The sequence below is a fragment of the Danio rerio genome, chromosome 15 (genome assembly GCF_049306965.1).
Source record: "Danio rerio strain Tuebingen ecotype United States chromosome 15, GRCz12tu, whole genome shotgun sequence".
Lineage (NCBI taxonomy): Eukaryota > Metazoa > Chordata > Actinopteri > Cypriniformes > Danionidae > Danio > Danio rerio.
The window spans coordinates 32154046-32173114 of NC_133190.1; the positions used below are offsets into that span (position 1 = coordinate 32154046).

Here is a 19069-nt window from a genome sequence, read left to right on the forward strand (position 1 = left end):
TATAACAACATACATACAACAGTTACATTTTACAGTAGTTTTATAAGTAATGTTAATGGTTTAAATATGAACTAATATGAACAATACCTGTACAGCATATTTTATGTACAGCATTTACTAAAGCATTAATAAAATCAGTCATGCTTGTTAACATTAGTTAATACATTGCGAGTTAACATGAATAAACAATTAACAACTTTTTACCATTTACCAACATTAGCAAAGATGAATAAATACTGTAATAAATGTATTGTTTATTATGTTAGTAAATACATTAACGAATACATACAACCTTATTGTAAAGAGGTAGCCATTCAACAATGAGTTTTCTATAATAAAGACAAATTTTGAGACTTCTCATTATAAAAATAAACTATTAAAAAAAATTGTATTGTTTATATTTTAACATTATTATAATTATTTATTATAATATTATATTAAATTATAACATTCTTATGACATTTAACGTTATTATAAATAACATAAGAATAAATTACATTGCGAATAAATATTAACATATTACAATAAATCTAAACGTGCATTATTATTACAAAATCAAACTGTAAAACATCTGGAGGTTATTAATAACTACACTGGGGCAGCACAGTGGCTCAGACTGTCACCTCACAGCAAAAAGGTTGCTGGTATGAGTCCCGGCTGGGTCCGCTGGCATTTCTGTGTGGAGTTTGCATGTTCTCCCTGTTTTGGTGTGGGTTTCCACCACAGTCCAAACACTTGTGCTATAGGTGAATTTGAACATAGTGTAGAAGTGTCTGTCAATACGAGAGTGTATGGGTGTTTCACAGTGCTGGGTTGCAGCTGGAAGGCTATGTAAAACATATGCCAAAGTAATATCCAGTTCCTTACGCTGTGGCGACCCCTGATATTAAGCTGAAGGAAAATGCAGGTTCTTTTGTCTGCCCCCTCATGATTAGCAGATCCTAATAAAAATGTCTTTGAGGCTCCCTTCCGCTGTCTCTCTTGTAGCAGGCTTCTTTCTTATCCTGAAATAACAGAATCATCAGTCATTATTTTTGTCCATCATCAGTAACTAGGTCATTATGGACATTAATGTTTGTATTTTTTATTGTCTTTTTATTGGACATCAAGACTGCATTGATTTGATCGATAACATTAATTTACAGTTTAAAAGTAAAACTGAAATATTTTTACAGTTTAAAATAATGATTTTTAATTTCAATACATTGTAAATGGTCTATTTGAGTATTAATAGACTGTCTGCTTAATATCTGTTGATTCTGCTCCTTCAACAGACATTAACTGACCCTAACCCTTAATTTACCAAGTACATGTCAACTTACACCAACCCTAACCGCAACCCAAACAGTCTACTTATAATCTAATGAGAATTAGATGGCATGTAGATGCAATGCAGCTTAAATTCAACAAACAGACCATCAAAATAAATGTGACCATATATTTTATTAATGTGAGGTCAAAGCTGATTTGTTAGCATCATTACTTTAGTGTCAGATGATCCTTCAGAAATCATTCTAATAGGCTAATTTGTTTGATGCAGTTGATATTAATATTAACATTAATAAAAGTAATCATTGGGAACACTTTTAAGTGAAACTATAATATTACTTACCTTGAATGAAGTCTGGCAAGGAAAAACAAAGTGGTAGAGTGAGTAGAGGACGATCCAAAATCTAGAAAGAAGTAATAAAAAATATATATATTACTAACACATTTTAAGAAATGGATACTTGTATTAAACAAGGGTGCATAAAACTGATCAGAAGAGAGTTAAGATTTCTGATTCAAATACTTTTCAATTTAAACTTTCTATTCAACAATGAATCCTGAAATAACAAAACATGATAAAAATAATAAATCTTGCTTGATCAGCAGCAAATTATGAATACAATATTACATTTTGGACTGGAGCACTGACGCTGTAAATTCAGCTTTGAGAAAAGCAATGTAAAAAATTGTTTAAAACCACTCACTTATGTTTGGATGTCAAAACTAAAATAACTGCAATCAAGACATGTATCAGATGCATGATAATGTAGGGATTTCTTATAAAAATGCACATAAATCTATTTAACAGTTAATTATAGTCTTACCTGTGTTTCCTCCAGCTCTGTGATTAGCTCCCTTCATCTTGGCTCTTTTCTTCTGTTGTAGGGGTAATTTTGTCAATCCTGAAACCACAGAGCACTTTTTAAAATTAATATTAGTTTACATTACTGTGAAATATCAAAGTAACACATATGTACTAACTTTAACATTTTAATTCGCTCTTGTCGACAGTACAGTGCTTATTTTAGGCTTAATAAAGTAGACTACCTCCAATAAAACATTGTCAAACCTCTCATCTACACATAAAATGTAATTAAAAGCCAACACTTTTATAAACAATAGCTAGCCTAATGCTAACGTTACCTCTGCTAAAACTCTAACGGACTTTTTCCAAAGACACAACAGTCTCTATAAAAAACATGTTCAACAGAAATATGTCAATTACCAGTAAGAAAAGTGTCAGAAACAGTTATATGTAACATTTGCGTGATTTTAGCGACTAAACTTACCTGAAATTAGTGAAAACTGCCGCATGAGAGAAGTGCTGTTGACGGTCAGGTGTCGTGTCGTTGCTCCGTTTCCATGACAACGCTCTCTGCTGCAGTGCTTGAATGGGGCTCGGTAATGGACACTTTAAAGTCACGCAGCATTTACATAAACATTTAAACAATTCATAAACATATTAAATAATGACATTTAATATTAAATCTTGATTTTTAAACTTAATTTTGTTTTGTTTTAATAATAACCTGTTATATTTAAAACCTCTTGTAGTTTTATTTACTAAACTTTGCTTTTATTAATAACTATATTTTTATTTATGCCTCATTTGTTTAAAATGTAAAAAGTGTTAAACAAAAGTACTTATATCAGGTACAGAACAGCCAACATCATTAAAAACATCACCGGGTGGGCCATCGGTTAGCCACTGGTGTCCAGACGGCGGTCCACCCACGGTAACTGGTGGCATGCCACCCAAAAAAACGCCGGTGGGCCGACATAACTTTTAGAATGGGCGGCTTGCCGCTGGTAAGCCGACGGCGGTCCGCCCATATCAAGCCGCTGAATTTGTGCCGACCAAAAAACGCAGACGGTCCGCCAACTCGATTGTTTGCTGGGTATGTGTTTGTGATTTTTTTAAATGACAAACACCCATAGGACAAATAAACAGACAGTGCACATTAAATTGAAACATATTTATTTAACGAACAACAGTCCAATTCACAATAAGACCAGAAACATGCATTAAATGGACAGTTCAGCCAAAAATGAATATTTAATAAACACTCAAAACAAATAGAAATGTATATATATATATATATATATATATATATATATATATATATATATATATATATATATATATATATATATTAGATTTTTTTTTCCTCAACAAAATGTATTCTGCGCTAGACCTTGTGCTATACGTCCAAAATAGGTCAGATTTGAACGTTAAATTCACGTCCAAAAGTGGTCATAGTCCGACGTCAATATGTCAACCAGATTTGCACGTCGAACTGACGTGCAGATATGGTCACGGACGGACCGACGCAAAATATACGTGATCTGCACGTCCGCACAACGTCTAGTGTTTGGTGGGAAGCCATCATCCGTCTGCATTAATAAGCGGTATGCATTACCATCGTTAATAAAATTCGTAATAGCGAAACTGCGTATTGTTATTACTATTAAAACGTAGCCTATATTACTGCCTTAGGTCAGTAACTTAGGCAGTAATGCAAAGTAATAATAAATGCGAATAAATAGCCTAAATGAAAGAAACAAGAGACCAAAATCAGTCACCAGGTCTAGTGCCCCCCTATGGATTTAAAGTGCCCCCTCAGTTTTGACTTCCTGGCGCCGGGCCTGGTAAGATGTGAACTGTGGTGATACCACACATGGCTGCACAATGTGCACACAGTGAGGCCTTTCCTCTGTAAAACCGCCAAGTCTTCCGCCCCCGCTCTCTATTCTGCCACACAAGCCCAGAAAGCCACAGTGTGTCACAACCCTACGCATAATACACTCATGGGGTTATTTCCTTTTCTCTAGGTCTCTTTCTCCTCTACTTACCTTTCATTTGCTCTTTTGAGATATCTTTGAACAAATTTGAGCAAGCGGGCATACCTGAACAGCATAGCTGGGTTTCCATCACCTTGTGTTAATGTGCATTTTTAAAGGATCGCATGAGAAAAGAGTGATAGGAATGCCAAATTCAAATAAAAATTCATTTATTCACTGAAATGTTTTTACACTGCAGGTGCTTTTGGAAATAGTTCATGTGAAATAACGGGAGATGGAAACACATTTGCTGAATAAACTGTAATGTCGCAAACAAAACAGTGATGTATCTTTGATATTTTGTAAACATCTGATAATGATTCTCTGTTATAAATTATAAATAATTATATTTGAACCAGTTTTTAATTGCTTTATGTTAGTATGGAAATGCGGCTAGTGTAGGGGAGTAACACATTATGGTTATAATTATACAATTACTATAATTATTCATAGAATTAAATTCTTTTATAAAATAAATACAACAATAGCTTTGCTTCAATCTATGCTAATTTGAAATCCAACAATCCAGTCGTTCCTAAATTAACATTTGTAACTGTCATGACATCAACATTGAAGAAAACTATAGCTTGGAAGATGGAAAATGCATGATTTAAAATATTAGATATTGATACCACTGGGCTGGATAGAGACTTGTGAGGATAGGGTCTTTTCAGTACTTGTTTTGGCCTGTTTTTAATTGCTGTTTGATTGGAGTTTGGACTAATCTGACCAAGACAGTTCCCATTGTACCACCGAAGTGTTTACGAAACCTTCAAAATGTGAAACTATTGGGTGCATAATGCATAATAGGGTTGAGCCCCTATTATGCTTTAAAAATGGTCATATTTTGGTTTTGGGGTCTCCAACAACAGTCTGATATGCATGCAAGGTCAAAAAACACTTTCATTGTCTTATAATATGCATTTATTTTCACCTAATTATCCCAACGACTCCCATATGATTCGTTCAACTATTTATTTTTTTTCTCAAACCCCTCTTTAGCGCAATGCTAATCTGCCCTGATTGGTCCGATGATCCAGTCTGTTGCGATTGGTCAACTGCGTTGAGCGTGAGACAGAGAGAATCGCCTGCTACAGCTTATCAACAATTTTGAAGTAATTAGAGTGCAGAGTGTATGTGTGAGCCCAGGAACAGCTGACGGTGGCCATAGCAACAACAAACAGCAGTGGATTGCGAGCTCACAAACGCATTTAAATTTGTAAACAAAGCTGCACGAGTTGTGTATTCAGTTGTGTGGGGAGCTCTGAGCGCAACAAATGGGTGGGGCTTGAGTTCTGTATCGACATCACACCGACACGACTAAAGACCCATTACAGCGGCGATTCATTCAACCATATGAGTTGATTCTTATATAGATTAATCAATAGTTTTAAACATGGTGCACTTTCAGATTTAAGCCTTAGCTTGATATTTCACTTCACTTAGAGCTGTTACACACTAAATGGATAGTTAATCAAAACCCCATAATAGGGTCTCTTTAAATGGTATTTAAAAAGCATAGAGGTTCCACAAACCAAAAATTAAGCTTTATAGCTGCACCCATTGCCATCAAAACTGCATATTAATCAAATCAACCACTCTTAAAATAATTAAACTTTTATATGTACAATACACCTAATAAAACAAACAATTGAATTGAAAAAGGTTAGATTTTTCTGTCATCCCTAATTTGATTGTTTTACAGATAATGCTTTGTGGGATTGTAGTTCATTTCCTCAAAATTTTTTGTCTTTGTCTGACATTAATATATTTAAGTTTGTAGTTTCATGAATATCCTTGTAGCTGGATGGTTTGGTTCATGGCTTGTAAAATTTTAACAATGACTAATGAATTGGAAAAGCATTTCTAGACCTAGCTTCTTTTTTCTCCCGTTCATGAGTACAAAGAGAGTACCATCTTTAACAAAAGTCTTTGTCAGAATGTTCAAGTAAAGTGGGTGTTCATCATACAAACTGATGTATCTGGAAAAGATCTTTCTCTGATTCATAACAGTGATATTGCAAGTGCAAATGCAGAAAGACAGAGTTGGAGACTCTAATCATTATCAGATCATAACATTAATAAATTCTTGAAAGTTGAGTGGAAAAACTCATATTTGTAGAGTTTGACACAAATGTGATATAGCAAGTAATAAATCAGGAAATAATCATTAATATTACTTGTGAAAGGAGTAATGAGAATTAAATGGTATTTCTGATAAACAGCCCTAATGTTGTCCCATGCATTCATCTGCTAGTGATGCATCTGATAATGATTCTCCTTTACGAATAATAAATAGTTAGATTTGAACCATTATTTGATAAGATCTCTTTTGCACAATGAAGAAACATCATAATGGTTTCTTGTCCACTAAGACCTTTTCACTAGGACGTTTGTCTTTTATTTGCAGTGCTTCTTCTTTGGACACTGAAACCGTGCCAGACCTTAAACAGCCATAATAGCAACCTTACTTTCCCTGAAATGTAGTGGCGTATATGTGGGCTGCATGCATAAACAGCAGTTATTGATCTGCATCGCTCAGGGAAATAACGAGGGTTACATTATGATACAAGGCCTAAATCCACAGAGTGTCTCACCTCAAACAAGCGTGCGTCCAAAAGCCACAGCGCTTCCCCCGGCAAGCACATAGGAAGATGTAGAATCCAACTAAAAGCCACTGACTAAGTATTATGTCCCATTAACAAGCCAGTGAGGATATTGACACACGCTAAACAAAAACAAATAATTGACACATTAATGGACAGGAAACACTCCAGTATATATGAACACCAGCCACAGGCCAAAACAAGCAATTAACCCCTATGGGCAAACTCACTGCTTTGCCAAATTAGTTTAAATGCAACAGCCCAACACTTTAAAACGAAACAGCAAGATAAAAAGGAGACATGGTGTCAGACTTTTCCCTCCCCAACTTTTCTGCTGCAGATTCCTGGCCTGTGTCCATTCTTGAAGGGTTTTGTGCATTTGCACTGCAGTAAAGGGGGTCCTGGGGAAAAGCAGGCCCTAAAATCTTGCTGGTCTCAAATGGAGCATAAGTAGGAAAATGCTGATGCTGTCTATAGAAGTCCTGTTGTGCAATTTAATATTGTTACAATATACTGCTTTGTATAACTAAATCTAAAAAACTGTGTGTGTGCGTTTTCAGTGACTGCTTTTGTAAATCAAATCAGTTTTAATTATTTTAAGTTTTCTTTATTCATAGAGTTACTGGTGTAAACTACTTAAGTTTTTTTTTTTTTTTTGGCATCTTCACACTACAGGAACTGGGAACCGTTTGATTATAGGAACTTCTTCTGCAGAAACTAAAATGTGTCCAACTTCAGAGCAACCCAGCACAATAGGAATTACCTGTGATTTAAATGTACACAGCGTTATAAAGTATTAGAAGATATATACATACAGAAAGCTAAAGCAGCACCTATTGCATTTGTCTTTGGCGTTGTGTTAATTTCTCAGCCTCAGTGATATATACAGTATCACTACAAATTGTTGGTTATTTGGTCACGTTTATACTTGTATGTTCCATCTGTGTTACCTCAAAAACAAGTGACACAAAACAAAAACACAGCTTTGATCTGTTTCAGTTTTTGATTTTATTGAATGGAATGTCGTTGTTGCTGATGTTGGCTAATATCAAAGGTACTGATGAAGGGGCAGTTGCAACCACAAAAAATGGTCCAAGGGGAATTGGTATCTATAAGTACCCAGTGCAAAAGTAAGCTGGTGCTCCAGACTGTTTTTATTATATTTAGGACTGTTTGCAGAGACTGTAGATTAATGGTAATAATGTCTAGTTTCTAGCCTTGACAGATTGTTTTACTTCAGAAACCTCAAAGTATGATCAAGAGCTATGGCCAGACACAATCTTCAGATATTTTATTGCTATTTCTGTGCAAAATTTCATTAATAATCTTTATGCAAAATTGTTTTGAGAGTATAGTAACTAAAAAACGTAATACATGAAATAAAAATTCCTTAAATTCCCTAACCCTTTCAGTTGAGGTTTACAATGCAAGTCCAGTTAGATCTACTTGTTTGGTAAACAAAGCAAGTCTCTCATATGTCTACTAAAAGACAGAAACTTAAAAAACTGTATTGTAAGTAAACCATACAACAATTTGCATGTTAATTTATAATATTACTGAAAAATTTAATACATAATTACAAATTTACTTACATTTACATAAGGAAATAAACAAATTCAATGATGGGCTAAAAATCTACAGATTTCTGCATGTGCAGATACTATCTGCAGGACTTAAGGTATTAATTCTGTTTTGACAAATATATATATAAGTTGAAGTCAGAATTATTGGCCCCCGTTTGATATTCTTTTTTTAATATTTCTCAAATGATGCAGCAAGGAAATTTTTACAGTATGTCTAATAATATTTTTCTGTCTGGAGAAAGTCTTATTTGTTTTATTTTGGCTAGAATAAAAGCAGTTTTTAACTTTCTAAAAAAACATTTTAAGGTCTAAATTATTAGCCCTTTTAAGCAAATATTTTTTTCGATATTCTACAGAACAAACCATCGTTATAAAATAACTTGCCTAATTACCGTAACCTGTAGTTAACCTAATTAACCTAGTTAAGCCTTTAAATGTCACTTTGAATAGAAGTGTCTTGAAAAATTTTTAGTTAAATATTATTTACAGTCATCACAGCAAAGATAAAATAAATCAGTTATTAGGGATAAGTTATTAAAACTACTATGTTAAAAAATGTGTAGAAAAAAAATCTTCCCTCCCTTAAACAGAAATTAGGGGAAAAAATTAACAGGGGGGCTAATAATCCTCTATTTTTGGGTATCAAGGTGCCAGGAGCCATTGACTTGCATTTTTTTAGATCAGCAAAGACCATGTTATCAGCTAAAAAATGTCTTTAATGTTCTTCTGAAGAAACATCTTGGATGGCCTGAGGGATTTACAGCTAATTTAAATAGTAAAAATACAGCCACAAACCCTAAAGTCTCAGCTACAATGAAATGATCAGACATTTTCTTTTAAAACCAGTGAATGAAACAGAAAAATACATATGTACACTGGAATCATCAACAAAAATACATATTTTCAAGAGTATCCCATAATACTGACACAACTATTCTCAGTTCCTATTACCCACCATGTAAAACCACAGAGTGTGTTTGACCCAGTTATAGTTCATTAAAAAAGCTTAGCGTGACAAAATATCTGTTTCAGAGAGGCTGCTGAATAACTTTTTTGACAGCTTTACTGAATTGTTTTTACAGTTATGCGCCAAGACCTTTGAACATATTGCTTGAGGAAATGTACATTGTCATATGAAGATAAAGTGACAAAACTTCATCATCAGCAGTTCAGCACAACCCGAGACTAGCAGCTTGGCTTCTGGGCATCAATTAACTCAAGTTATGATGTAGCAATGCTGTGCTCTGGGAACAAATCCGAATTATTTGATTTAATCAGCTGCTACAACCATATTTTTATGCAGTGGCGTATGTAATCGGCGTTCACCTCTCTTTGACTTCACAAAACCTATTTTCAGTGGCTGTGTCAATATTGTGTTAAACAGTAATTTTCCTCTCAATGGAGGCGTCTTTGGCAAGACCCGCAACCTTTGTATTTGAGTCCAAAGGGGAGATGGCAGTTTGTGCTTCTCACCCCATATCCTTGTTTGCACCTGCCTACCCAGGGAGCCTTTGCTCTTCCTGGTCATTGAAGGTTCAAGGGAAATCAGTGGAATCAAAGGTCATTGTCTCCTGGCAGACCGAATGTTTCTCTTTGTGACCGTCACATGCTGAGGCCAAAGTCTCTTTGTTTTTGCCTCTGCCCTCTGGTCTCTGGGATCACTGTTTGAACCATTATCCATTTCTAGAGTCGTACAGAGGAAATGAATGTGTTATTTAAACCCATGATTATACAGTACCTGGACATACTTGCTTGCCTTTGATTTTGCTGTGATAAAAAGGGTTTTTAGTGCTGGTTTATTATTCTATAAATATACACAAATTAAGTACAACTGTGGTTCTGCAAATGTGAGGGTTTTTCATAGATCTTATTTTATTTTATTGAAACTAATAATGAAATTATATACTGTCTTACAGTTTTGATAATGTACTATGTACACATTTTGACAAAATATATGAAGTAAATTATACGATAGTCATATAATAATTATAAGCCCCCCTGTTTATTTTTTGTCCCCAATTTCTGTATAACGGAGAGATTTTTTTCAACACATTTCTAAATATAAAAGTTTTAATAACTAATTTTTAATAACTTGATTATCTTTGCTTTGATGACAGTAAATAATATTTGACTAGATATTTTTAAAGACACTTTTATACAGCTTAAAGTGACTTTTAACAGCTAAACTAGGTTAGGGCAGGTTAGGATAATTAGGCAAGTTATTGTATAACGATGGTTTGTTCTGTAGACTATCGAAAAAATATAAAGGGGCTAATCATTTTGTCCTTAAAATGGTGTTTAAAAAATTAAAAACAACTTTTATTTTAGCCAAAATAAAGCAAATAAGACTTTCTCCAGAAGAAAAAAATATTATCAGACATACTGTGAAAATGACCTTGCTGTTAAACATCATTTGGAAAACATTTAAAAAAGAAAAATAATTCAAAGGGCGGTAATCATTCTGACTTCAACTGTGTGTGTGTGTGTATATATATATATATATATATATATATATATATATATATATATATATATATATATATATATATATATATATATATATATATATAATACACCCCATTTTGAAAATTATTTAATTTTTTCACTGAATAAAGGCAATGTATTTTGGTGCATTTAAACAAAATAGTTTTATTAAACATTTATTCGTTCATTCATTTTCTTTTCGGCTTAGTTCCTTTATTAATCTGGGGTTGCCACAGCAGAATGAACCGCCCACTTGGTTATGATTATTAAACATATATTTATTAAAATAATATTTTAGTCACCAAACATAATTAAAAATTTAAGAATATTGCAATTAAATTCAAGCAAAACATTGCAAAAGGAATTACAACCTACAAAATTTCAACTAATTTTTTTTTTTTATATATTTTTCCTCGTTTTAAAATTTGTATAAATTTTTTTTCTATAACATAAATTTGGGTATGCTAGTTTTAGGACTGTTATCATAAGTTATTTTGTTGGATAAGCTGCAGATTTGGCTTCATTACCAACTAATCTGTATATGCACAATGTATATGCACAAATATAATATTGTTTACCTTCCTATTAAAATATGAATTTACAAGACAGAGATTTGTGAGGAGTGTACTTATATATGCTAAGCACTGTGTTATTATATGACTACTTTATAATAAGACTACCAGTATTATTTCTAATCTGCATATACAGTAGCCTCGCATTCACAACCACCCCATACACAAAGACATTATACAAAATTTAAACTACTCTTTATCCAAATTTAGACAAATCCTTGTAAAGGCGAAAAGTGTAAACATTACACATGAGCAAAAGGTTTCATCAAAGATTGTCACAGACTAGTGAAACATGTGACTGTCTTGGGAGGGACACAGTGTTTAAGGAGGGGCAGCTGGGATGTTAACATCTCTTTGTATGCAAGAGAAAGCTGTGAAAAACTTGATGGCTGATACTATGTCCCATCAGGATATAGCCCATCTGTAACCCCAGCGGGGCATGTTTACTCCAGCCAGAACTGTTGACTGGTCATATGGGGTCCCAAGAGGTGTGAACTTGGTGTAAAAAACAAGACTTCTTAAGGAAGAGAAAGGCTGAACTAAGCAGGATGTGCTTTTAAAAGTTTTTTTTTTTTTTTTGCATTCATTTATCCACAGGGAAGATAGAATCTAGCTCCAGGCAAGAAAAATGGGAAAGAGAAGCCTCATATAAAAGACATCCACACATAAGTGTACTGTTTAGGCTACAGTATATAGCATCTGAGAGTCATGTGTGAACCTCTTGCTTACATGTGATCAGTTCATACAAGTCATGATCTGAGTTGAAGCACAGGGTTAGGAAGAGGACACACAGTTAAGCTGTGGCTTTAAGGGTGGCGTCCATTAGCAGTCTGAGTCATCTCAGTGATTCGGTTCACTTGGGTTTCATTCGTTTTAGTGAACCGAATAAACAGATTCAGTGATTCGTTTGAACAACCATTTATAAGTCAGCTCTAAAGTAATTTTACACATCGCTGTTTTGTTATTGCTGTAAAATACGGTCTTGTAAACTGTATTTAGCTGTATTTCTGTTTAATTGAGCTTAATGTGTTATCCATCTCACAGATTTTCAATTGTAACCACTCTGAAAAGTTTTCCTGATTAAACTACAACAATTAGATTGTGCTAATTTTGTCAATAAGCAGTTCATCAAAAAGCAAACAAAATGCAGTGAATAAACGTTTTTTTTCTTTGCAATATTTCAGGTAAGTTCCATTGTTGTTCACAATAAATCTTTTGAAATGTGTTAGCTTGTAGTTTGTCTCTTTTTTGTCTACATGTTCATGTTGTGTCTTTGTGTTTGTCTGTGTAATTTCGCGGTTTTAGTCGAGCTGTGGGTACCAAAAAAGTATGTTTGATTTTATGTTTTTAGGTGAACTACAAACGCTCAACGAATCGATTCGCTGGAATGACTACACCAACGACTCGCTCGAGAATCGACTCTCTCTAGCGTCCATGAGAGTAGGAGGAGTGAACATGGCATTGCAGAGTGCCGGGGATGCCTTGAATAAACAATTCAGTCAAGCGACTGACTGCAGGACTCAAGAGCACTAGAAAACTGCACATGTGGGGAATAGACGCTGTCAGCCCCAGCCACTTTCCGTTTTTTTTAAAAACATCTGAATTGTTCGTAAAGAGAAATGTTATACGAGCCTCTCCGACTCTTCTCTTAAATGCAGCATATTTTTCAACGGGATTCTCTTCAGTCACCACCCGAACAGGTAAGGCTGGATGTGAAAATAGGATTTATTTATTTGTCTGTTGTAACAATGTATTAGTAGCAACGCCAGAACGCGCTATGTATTTTAATGGCTTGTGAGAAAATAAGCAGGTGATATACGGGGTGATTGGAGCTGTGACGTTTCCAGTTTGAGTCTTCGTTTATTTCATTGAATGTTTACATGAAGGCATGCACGTATAATATGCGTGGATGTTTTATCGAACGCAAGCTGTCGGACGATTACCTGAAAGCGACTCTTCCCGTACCCGAATCCCGTACCAGAATATAGACTACACAAGTACATTAATGGAGGGAGATGGCAAGCACGTGAAATGTGATGTAAAAGAGTGTTGTTGTGCTAATAGTAGCCGAGCTGAGTTAAAGGACTGGATGCATTGTTACTGTGGTTGTGATAAGAGAATGACTGGCACCTTTGCTTACCTCATAGTTCATGTTTAGTCTAACCAAGACTCTTCAAGTGCCTGTGTGAAATCTTTAAAGTGGTATTGAGAAACATGAAATTATCTCTCATACTGACTGTGATCCTTTCTCTTAAAACCAGGAGCCTCCTGAAAATATTTTTGGCTTAAGTTCAGTATTGCAGACAGAAGCTTATGGTACGTGTAAGAATAACTCCTAGTATTCATATTTGAATGTTGTGCTATGTGAATAGACTGCACCTAATGTTGGGTTATTAAAGGTGTATTCATGTATTTAGTATTTTATCGAGAATTTTTTTGAAATTATTAGCACTTAAATTATGATCACTAACTGCAGTCTCTTGCCAGTCTTAAAGAAAAAGCTGTTTTATTTTGTGGGGGGGTGGTCGCCCCTTTATGGGCGCAGCCATCCCACCAAGCAAAGTTACGTCCAAAAGACGTCTTTTCTACGTCTCTGTCAGACGTTGAAATTACGTCCTCTGAAGAGCCAGAATGAAAGTTTTTATGACGTCTTTTATTGACGTCTTTTCAACGTCTTTTTTCGACGTCTTTTCGGCGTCTTTTTGACGTCCTTTTACAGTATTTTTGACGTCTTTTTTGTCTATTTACTTTTATTTATTTGTATTAGCTAACATAAGACCAGCGGGCCACTGGCGGCCCGCCGGCGGCAAAGTCGGCGGTCCACTGGCGGGCGTCGCCCGCGGTCCACCGTCAATTTGCTCATCGTTATTCCAGCGGCCCACCATCTGCTCCCGCCGCTTTTCCGACGGTGGTCCGCCATCGGACCGCTGGTTTTAAATAAGTGTCTGCTGGCGGCCCGCGGTCAGTCCACATGTCATTTTTAAATATTATATTAGCCTTTACAATTGTATTCAATATAAATATGTCCAATAATGAAATCAAGTACAAAATACCTAATCATAATAACATTTATTTATAATACTGCATAACGAACATACATTAAACACTTAATGAAGTGTTTCAAAAACACATACGTTAACAAATATAACAAAATAAATATAAAATACATATAAAATACATACAAATATAATATAACAACATACATACAACAGTTACATTTTACAGTAGTTTTATAAGTAATGTTAATGGTTTAAATATGAACTAACATGAACAATACCTGTACAGCATAATTTATGTACAGCATTTACTAATGCATTAATAAAATCAGTCATGCTTGTTAACATTAATTAATACATTGCGAGTTAACATGAATAAACAATTAACAACTTTTTACCATTTACCAACATTAGCAAAGATGAATAAATACTGTAATAAATGTATTGTTTATTATGTTAGTAAATACATTAACTAATACATACAACCTTATTGTAAAGTGGTAGCCATTCAACAATGAGTTTTCTATAATAAAGACAAACTTTGAGACTTCTCATTATAAAAATAAACTATTAAAAAAATTGTATTGTTTATATTTTAACATTATTATAATTATTTATTATAATATTATATTAAATTATAACATTCTTATGACATTTAACGTTATTATAAATAACATAAGAATAAATTACATTGCGAATAAATATTAACATATTACAATAAATCTAAACGTGCATTATTATTACAAAATCAAACTGTAAAACATCTGGAGGTTATTAATAACTAGACTGGGGCAGCACAGTGGCTCAGACTGTCACCTCACAGCAAAAAGGTTGCTGGTATGAGTCCCGGCTGGGTCCGCTGGCATTTCTGTGTGGAGTTTGCATGTTCTCCCTGTTTTGGTGTGGGTTTCCACCACAGTCCAAACACTTGTGCTATAGGTGAATTTGAACATAGTGTAGAAGTGTCTGTGAATACGAGAGTGTATGGGTGTTTCACAGTGCTGGGTTGCAGCTGGAAGGCTATGTAAAACATGCCAAAGTAATATCCAGTTCCTTACGCTGTGGCGACCCCTGATATTAAGCTGAAGGAAAATGCAGGTTCTTTTGTCTGCCCCCTCATGATTAGCAGATCCTAATAAAAATGTCTTTGAGGCTCCCTTTCGCTGTCTCTCTTGTAGCAGGCTTCTTTCTTATCCTGAAATAACAGAATCATCAGTCATTATTTTTGTCCATCATCAGTAACTAGGTCATTATGGACATTAATGTTTGTATTTTTTATTGTCTTTTTATTGGACATCAAGACTGCATTGATTTGATCGATAACATTAATTTACAGTTTAAAAGTAACACTGAAATATTTTTACAGTTTAAAATAATGATTTTTAATTTCAATACATTGTAAATGGTCTATTTGAGTATTAATAGACTGTCTGCTTAATATCTGTTGATTCTGCTCCTTCAACAGACATTAACTGACCCTAACCCTTAATTTACCAAGTACATGTCAACTTACACCAACCCTAACCGCAACCCTAACAGTCTACTTATAATCTAATGAGAATTAGATGGCATGTAGATGCAATGCAGCTTAAATTCAACAAACAGACCATCAAAATAAATGTGACCATATATTTTATTAATGTGAGGTCAAAGCTGATTTGTTAGCATCATTACTTTAGTGTCAGATGATCCTTCAGAAATCATTCTAATAGGCTAATTTGTTTGATGCAGTTGATATTAATATTAACATTAATAAAAGTAATCATTGGGAACACTTTTAAGTGACACTATAATATTACTTACCTTGAATGAAGTCTGGCAAGGAAAAACAAAGTGGTAGAGTGAGTAGAGGACGATCCAAAATCTAGTAAGAAGTAATAAAAAATATATATATTACTAACACATTTTAAGAAATGGATACTTGTATTAAACAAGGGTGCATAAAACAGATCAGAAGAGAGTTAAGATTTCTGATTCAAATACTTTTCAATTTAAAATTTCTATTCAACAATGAATCCTGAAATAACAAAACATGATAAAAATAAGAAATCTTGCTTGATCAGCAGCAAATTATGAATACAATATTACATTTTGGACTGGAGCACTGACGCTGTAAATTCAGCTTTGAGAAAAGCAATGTAAAAAATTGTTTAAAACCACTCACTTATGTTTGGATGTCAAAACTAAAATAACTGCAATCAAGACATGTATCAGATGCATGATAATGTAGGGATTTCTTATAAAAATGCACATGAATCTATTTAACAGTTAATTATAGTCTTACCTGTGTTTCCTCCAGCTCTGTGATTAGCTCCCTTCATCTTGGCTCTTTTCTTCTGTTGTAGGGGTAATTTTGTCAATCCTGAAACCACAGAGCACTTTTTAAAATTAATATTAGTTTACATTACTGTGAAATATCAAAGTAACACATATGTACTAACTTTAACATTTTAATTCGCTCTTGTCGACAGTACAGTGCTTATTTTAGGCTTAATAAAGTAGACTACCTCCAATAAAACATTGTCAAACCTCTCATCTACACATAAAATGTAATTAAAAGCCAACACTTTTATAAACAATAGCTAGCCTAATGCTAACGTTACCTCTGCTAAAACTCTAACGGACTTTTTCCAAAGACACAACAGTCTCTATAAAAAACATGTTCAACAGAAATATGTCAATTACCAGTAAGAAAAGTGTCAGAAACAGTTATATATAACATTTGCGTGATTTTAGCGACTAAACTTACCTGAAATTAGTGAAAACTGCCGCATGAGAGAAGTGCTGTTGACGGTCAGGTGTCGTGTCGTTGCTCCGTTTCCATGACAACGCTCTCTGCTGCAGTGCTTGAATGGGGCTCGGTAATGGACACTTTAAAGTCACGCAGCATTTACATAAACATTTAAACAATTCATAAACATATTAAATAATGACATTTAATATTAAATCTTGATTTTTAAACTTAATTTTGTTTTGTTTTAATAATAACCTGTTATATTTAAAACCTCTTGTAGTTTTATTTACTAAACTTTGCTTTTATTAATAACTATATTTTTATTTAGTGCCTCATTTGTTTAAAATGTAAAAAGTGTTAAACAAAAGTACTTATCAGGTACAGAACAGCCAACAACATTAAAAACATCACCGGGTGGGCCATCGGTTAGCCACTGGTGTCCAGACGGCGGTCCACCCACGGTAATCCGCTGGTGGCATGCCACCCAAAAAAACGCCGGTGGGCCGACATAACTTTTAGAATGGGCGGCTTGCCGCTGGTAAGCCGACGGCGGTCCGCCCATATCAAGCTGCTGAATTTGTGCCGACCAAAAAACGCAGACGGTCCGCCAACTCGATTGTTTGCTGGGTATGTATGTTTGTGATTCTTTTAAATGACAAACACCCATAGGACAAATAAACAGACAGTGCACATTAAATTGAAACATATTTATTTAACGAACAAGCAAACAGTCCAATTCACAATAAGACCAGAAACATGCATTAAATGGACAGTTCAGCCAAAAATGAATATTTAATAAACACTCAAAACAAATAGAAATGTATATATATATATATATATATATATATATATATATATATATATATATATATATATATATATATATGATTTTTTTTTTCCTCAACAAAATGTATTCTGCGCTAGACCTTGTGCTATACGTCCAAAATAGGTCAGATTTGAACGTTGAATTCACGTCCAAAAGTGGTCATAGTCCGACGTCAATATGTCAACCAGATTTGCACGTCGAACTGACGTGCAGATATGGTCACGGACGGACCGACGCAAAATATACGTGATCTGCACGTCCGCACAACGTCTAGTGTTTGGTGGGATGTTGATATCACATGACCAAAACTGTCATGCAATTAATCAACTTAATTGTTTAGATTTAATGTGGCTTAAAGCATGAACATAAAAAACAATTATGGTTTTATCAGAAAGCATTTTGCGGAAGCCCATTTCTTACCAAAATCTGTTGTAAGAAGCTAACATTTAATTTAAACAGTACAAATTCGGACCTGCTCGTAATTATTAACTAAACAGTCAAAATTTTGCTGGATTAGAATGTTGTTTCAAAGTTTTGATTTACTAAATTCTAATTGTTTAATATGTTAAAATTGTAACTTTTAAACTCACAATTTCAACTTCTTGTGTCACAATTTTTGACATCATATGCCATAATTGTGATGTTTATTTTTGCGGAAATAGGTTTTTATACATATCCATCAAAAGCATTTCAGCAAGAGACACCAACAACATGTGCAAATTCAAGATTCCAAGAACATGGATTGTATTTGTGTAGTTAGTATGAGAGAAATGCAAAACATAAACTAAACAAAAAATAGCCGTGTAGCTGCAGCAAACATAATGCATGCCACCAATCCAGTAGGTGTCAGTGTAATGATTGCACCTTTAAATAAAATATATTTAGGACACTAGCTTTTGTTGCATTTCTCAAATCAGCTTAATATCTGTGAATTACTATAGGATAAGAATATTGACTCATAGGAATACTGGAATGACATCAGACCATGCTGAATGGAGTTGTTTCATTAGCACAGCTGAACTGAATAATGAAACATACTGTATATACTATGATCCATAGGGACGCTGTTTCACTGTATGCGGGCAGCTGTGCTCATATTTATGTCAGTGTTTTAAGCATGACTAAATCAAAACCACCGGGGTGGTTCTTTTTCTTAGA

The 19069-nt window shown here is 34.2% G+C and overlaps 2 protein-coding genes across 4 annotated transcripts in view; one reads left to right on the forward strand and one right to left on the reverse strand.

Annotated features, from left to right (window-relative positions):
• Window positions 1–381: 381 nt before the first annotated feature.
• On the reverse strand, window positions 382–9980 carry LOC137496202 (uncharacterized). Its single transcript, XM_073924207.1, has 5 exons — window positions 9880–9980; window positions 2559–2680; window positions 2094–2171; window positions 1613–1673; window positions 382–1004 (listed from the first exon to the last, which is right to left on the reverse strand). Exons 1-5 carry the CDS (start codon window positions 9978–9980, stop codon window positions 932–934), a joined length of 435 nt encoding a protein of 144 aa, XP_073780308.1. The 3' UTR covers window positions 382–931.
• Window positions 9981–12852: 2872 nt separating this feature from the next.
• Window positions 12853–19069, forward strand: part of nrip1a (nuclear receptor interacting protein 1a) — a 51571-nt gene continuing 45354 nt past the window's right edge. For 2 of the 3 annotated variants that reach the window (XM_005157749.6, XM_005157748.6), the window contains exon 1: window positions 12853–13055. The gene's annotated coding sequence lies outside the window, so the exon portion shown is untranslated. Of the gene's footprint in view, window positions 13056–13616; window positions 13672–19069 lie in introns of all 3 variants that reach the window. The other variant, XM_068213756.2, reaches the window with a different exon arrangement.

Bases quoted from the DNA above. Each gene is read 5' to 3' on its own strand.
- LOC137496202 (XM_073924207.1), bottom strand. From the start codon at position 9,980: ATGGATAATGGTTCAAACAGTGATCCCAGAGACCAGAGGGCAGAGGCA. The intron at 2,172-2,558 runs GTAAGTTTAGTC...CTGTGGTTTCAG, and splicing joins GCAGTTTTCACTAATTTCAG to GATTGACAAAATTACCCCTA. The intron at 1,005-1,612 runs GTAAGTAATATT...CTGTTATTTCAG, and splicing joins CTTGCCAGACTTCATTCAAG to GATAAGAAAGAAGCCTGCTA.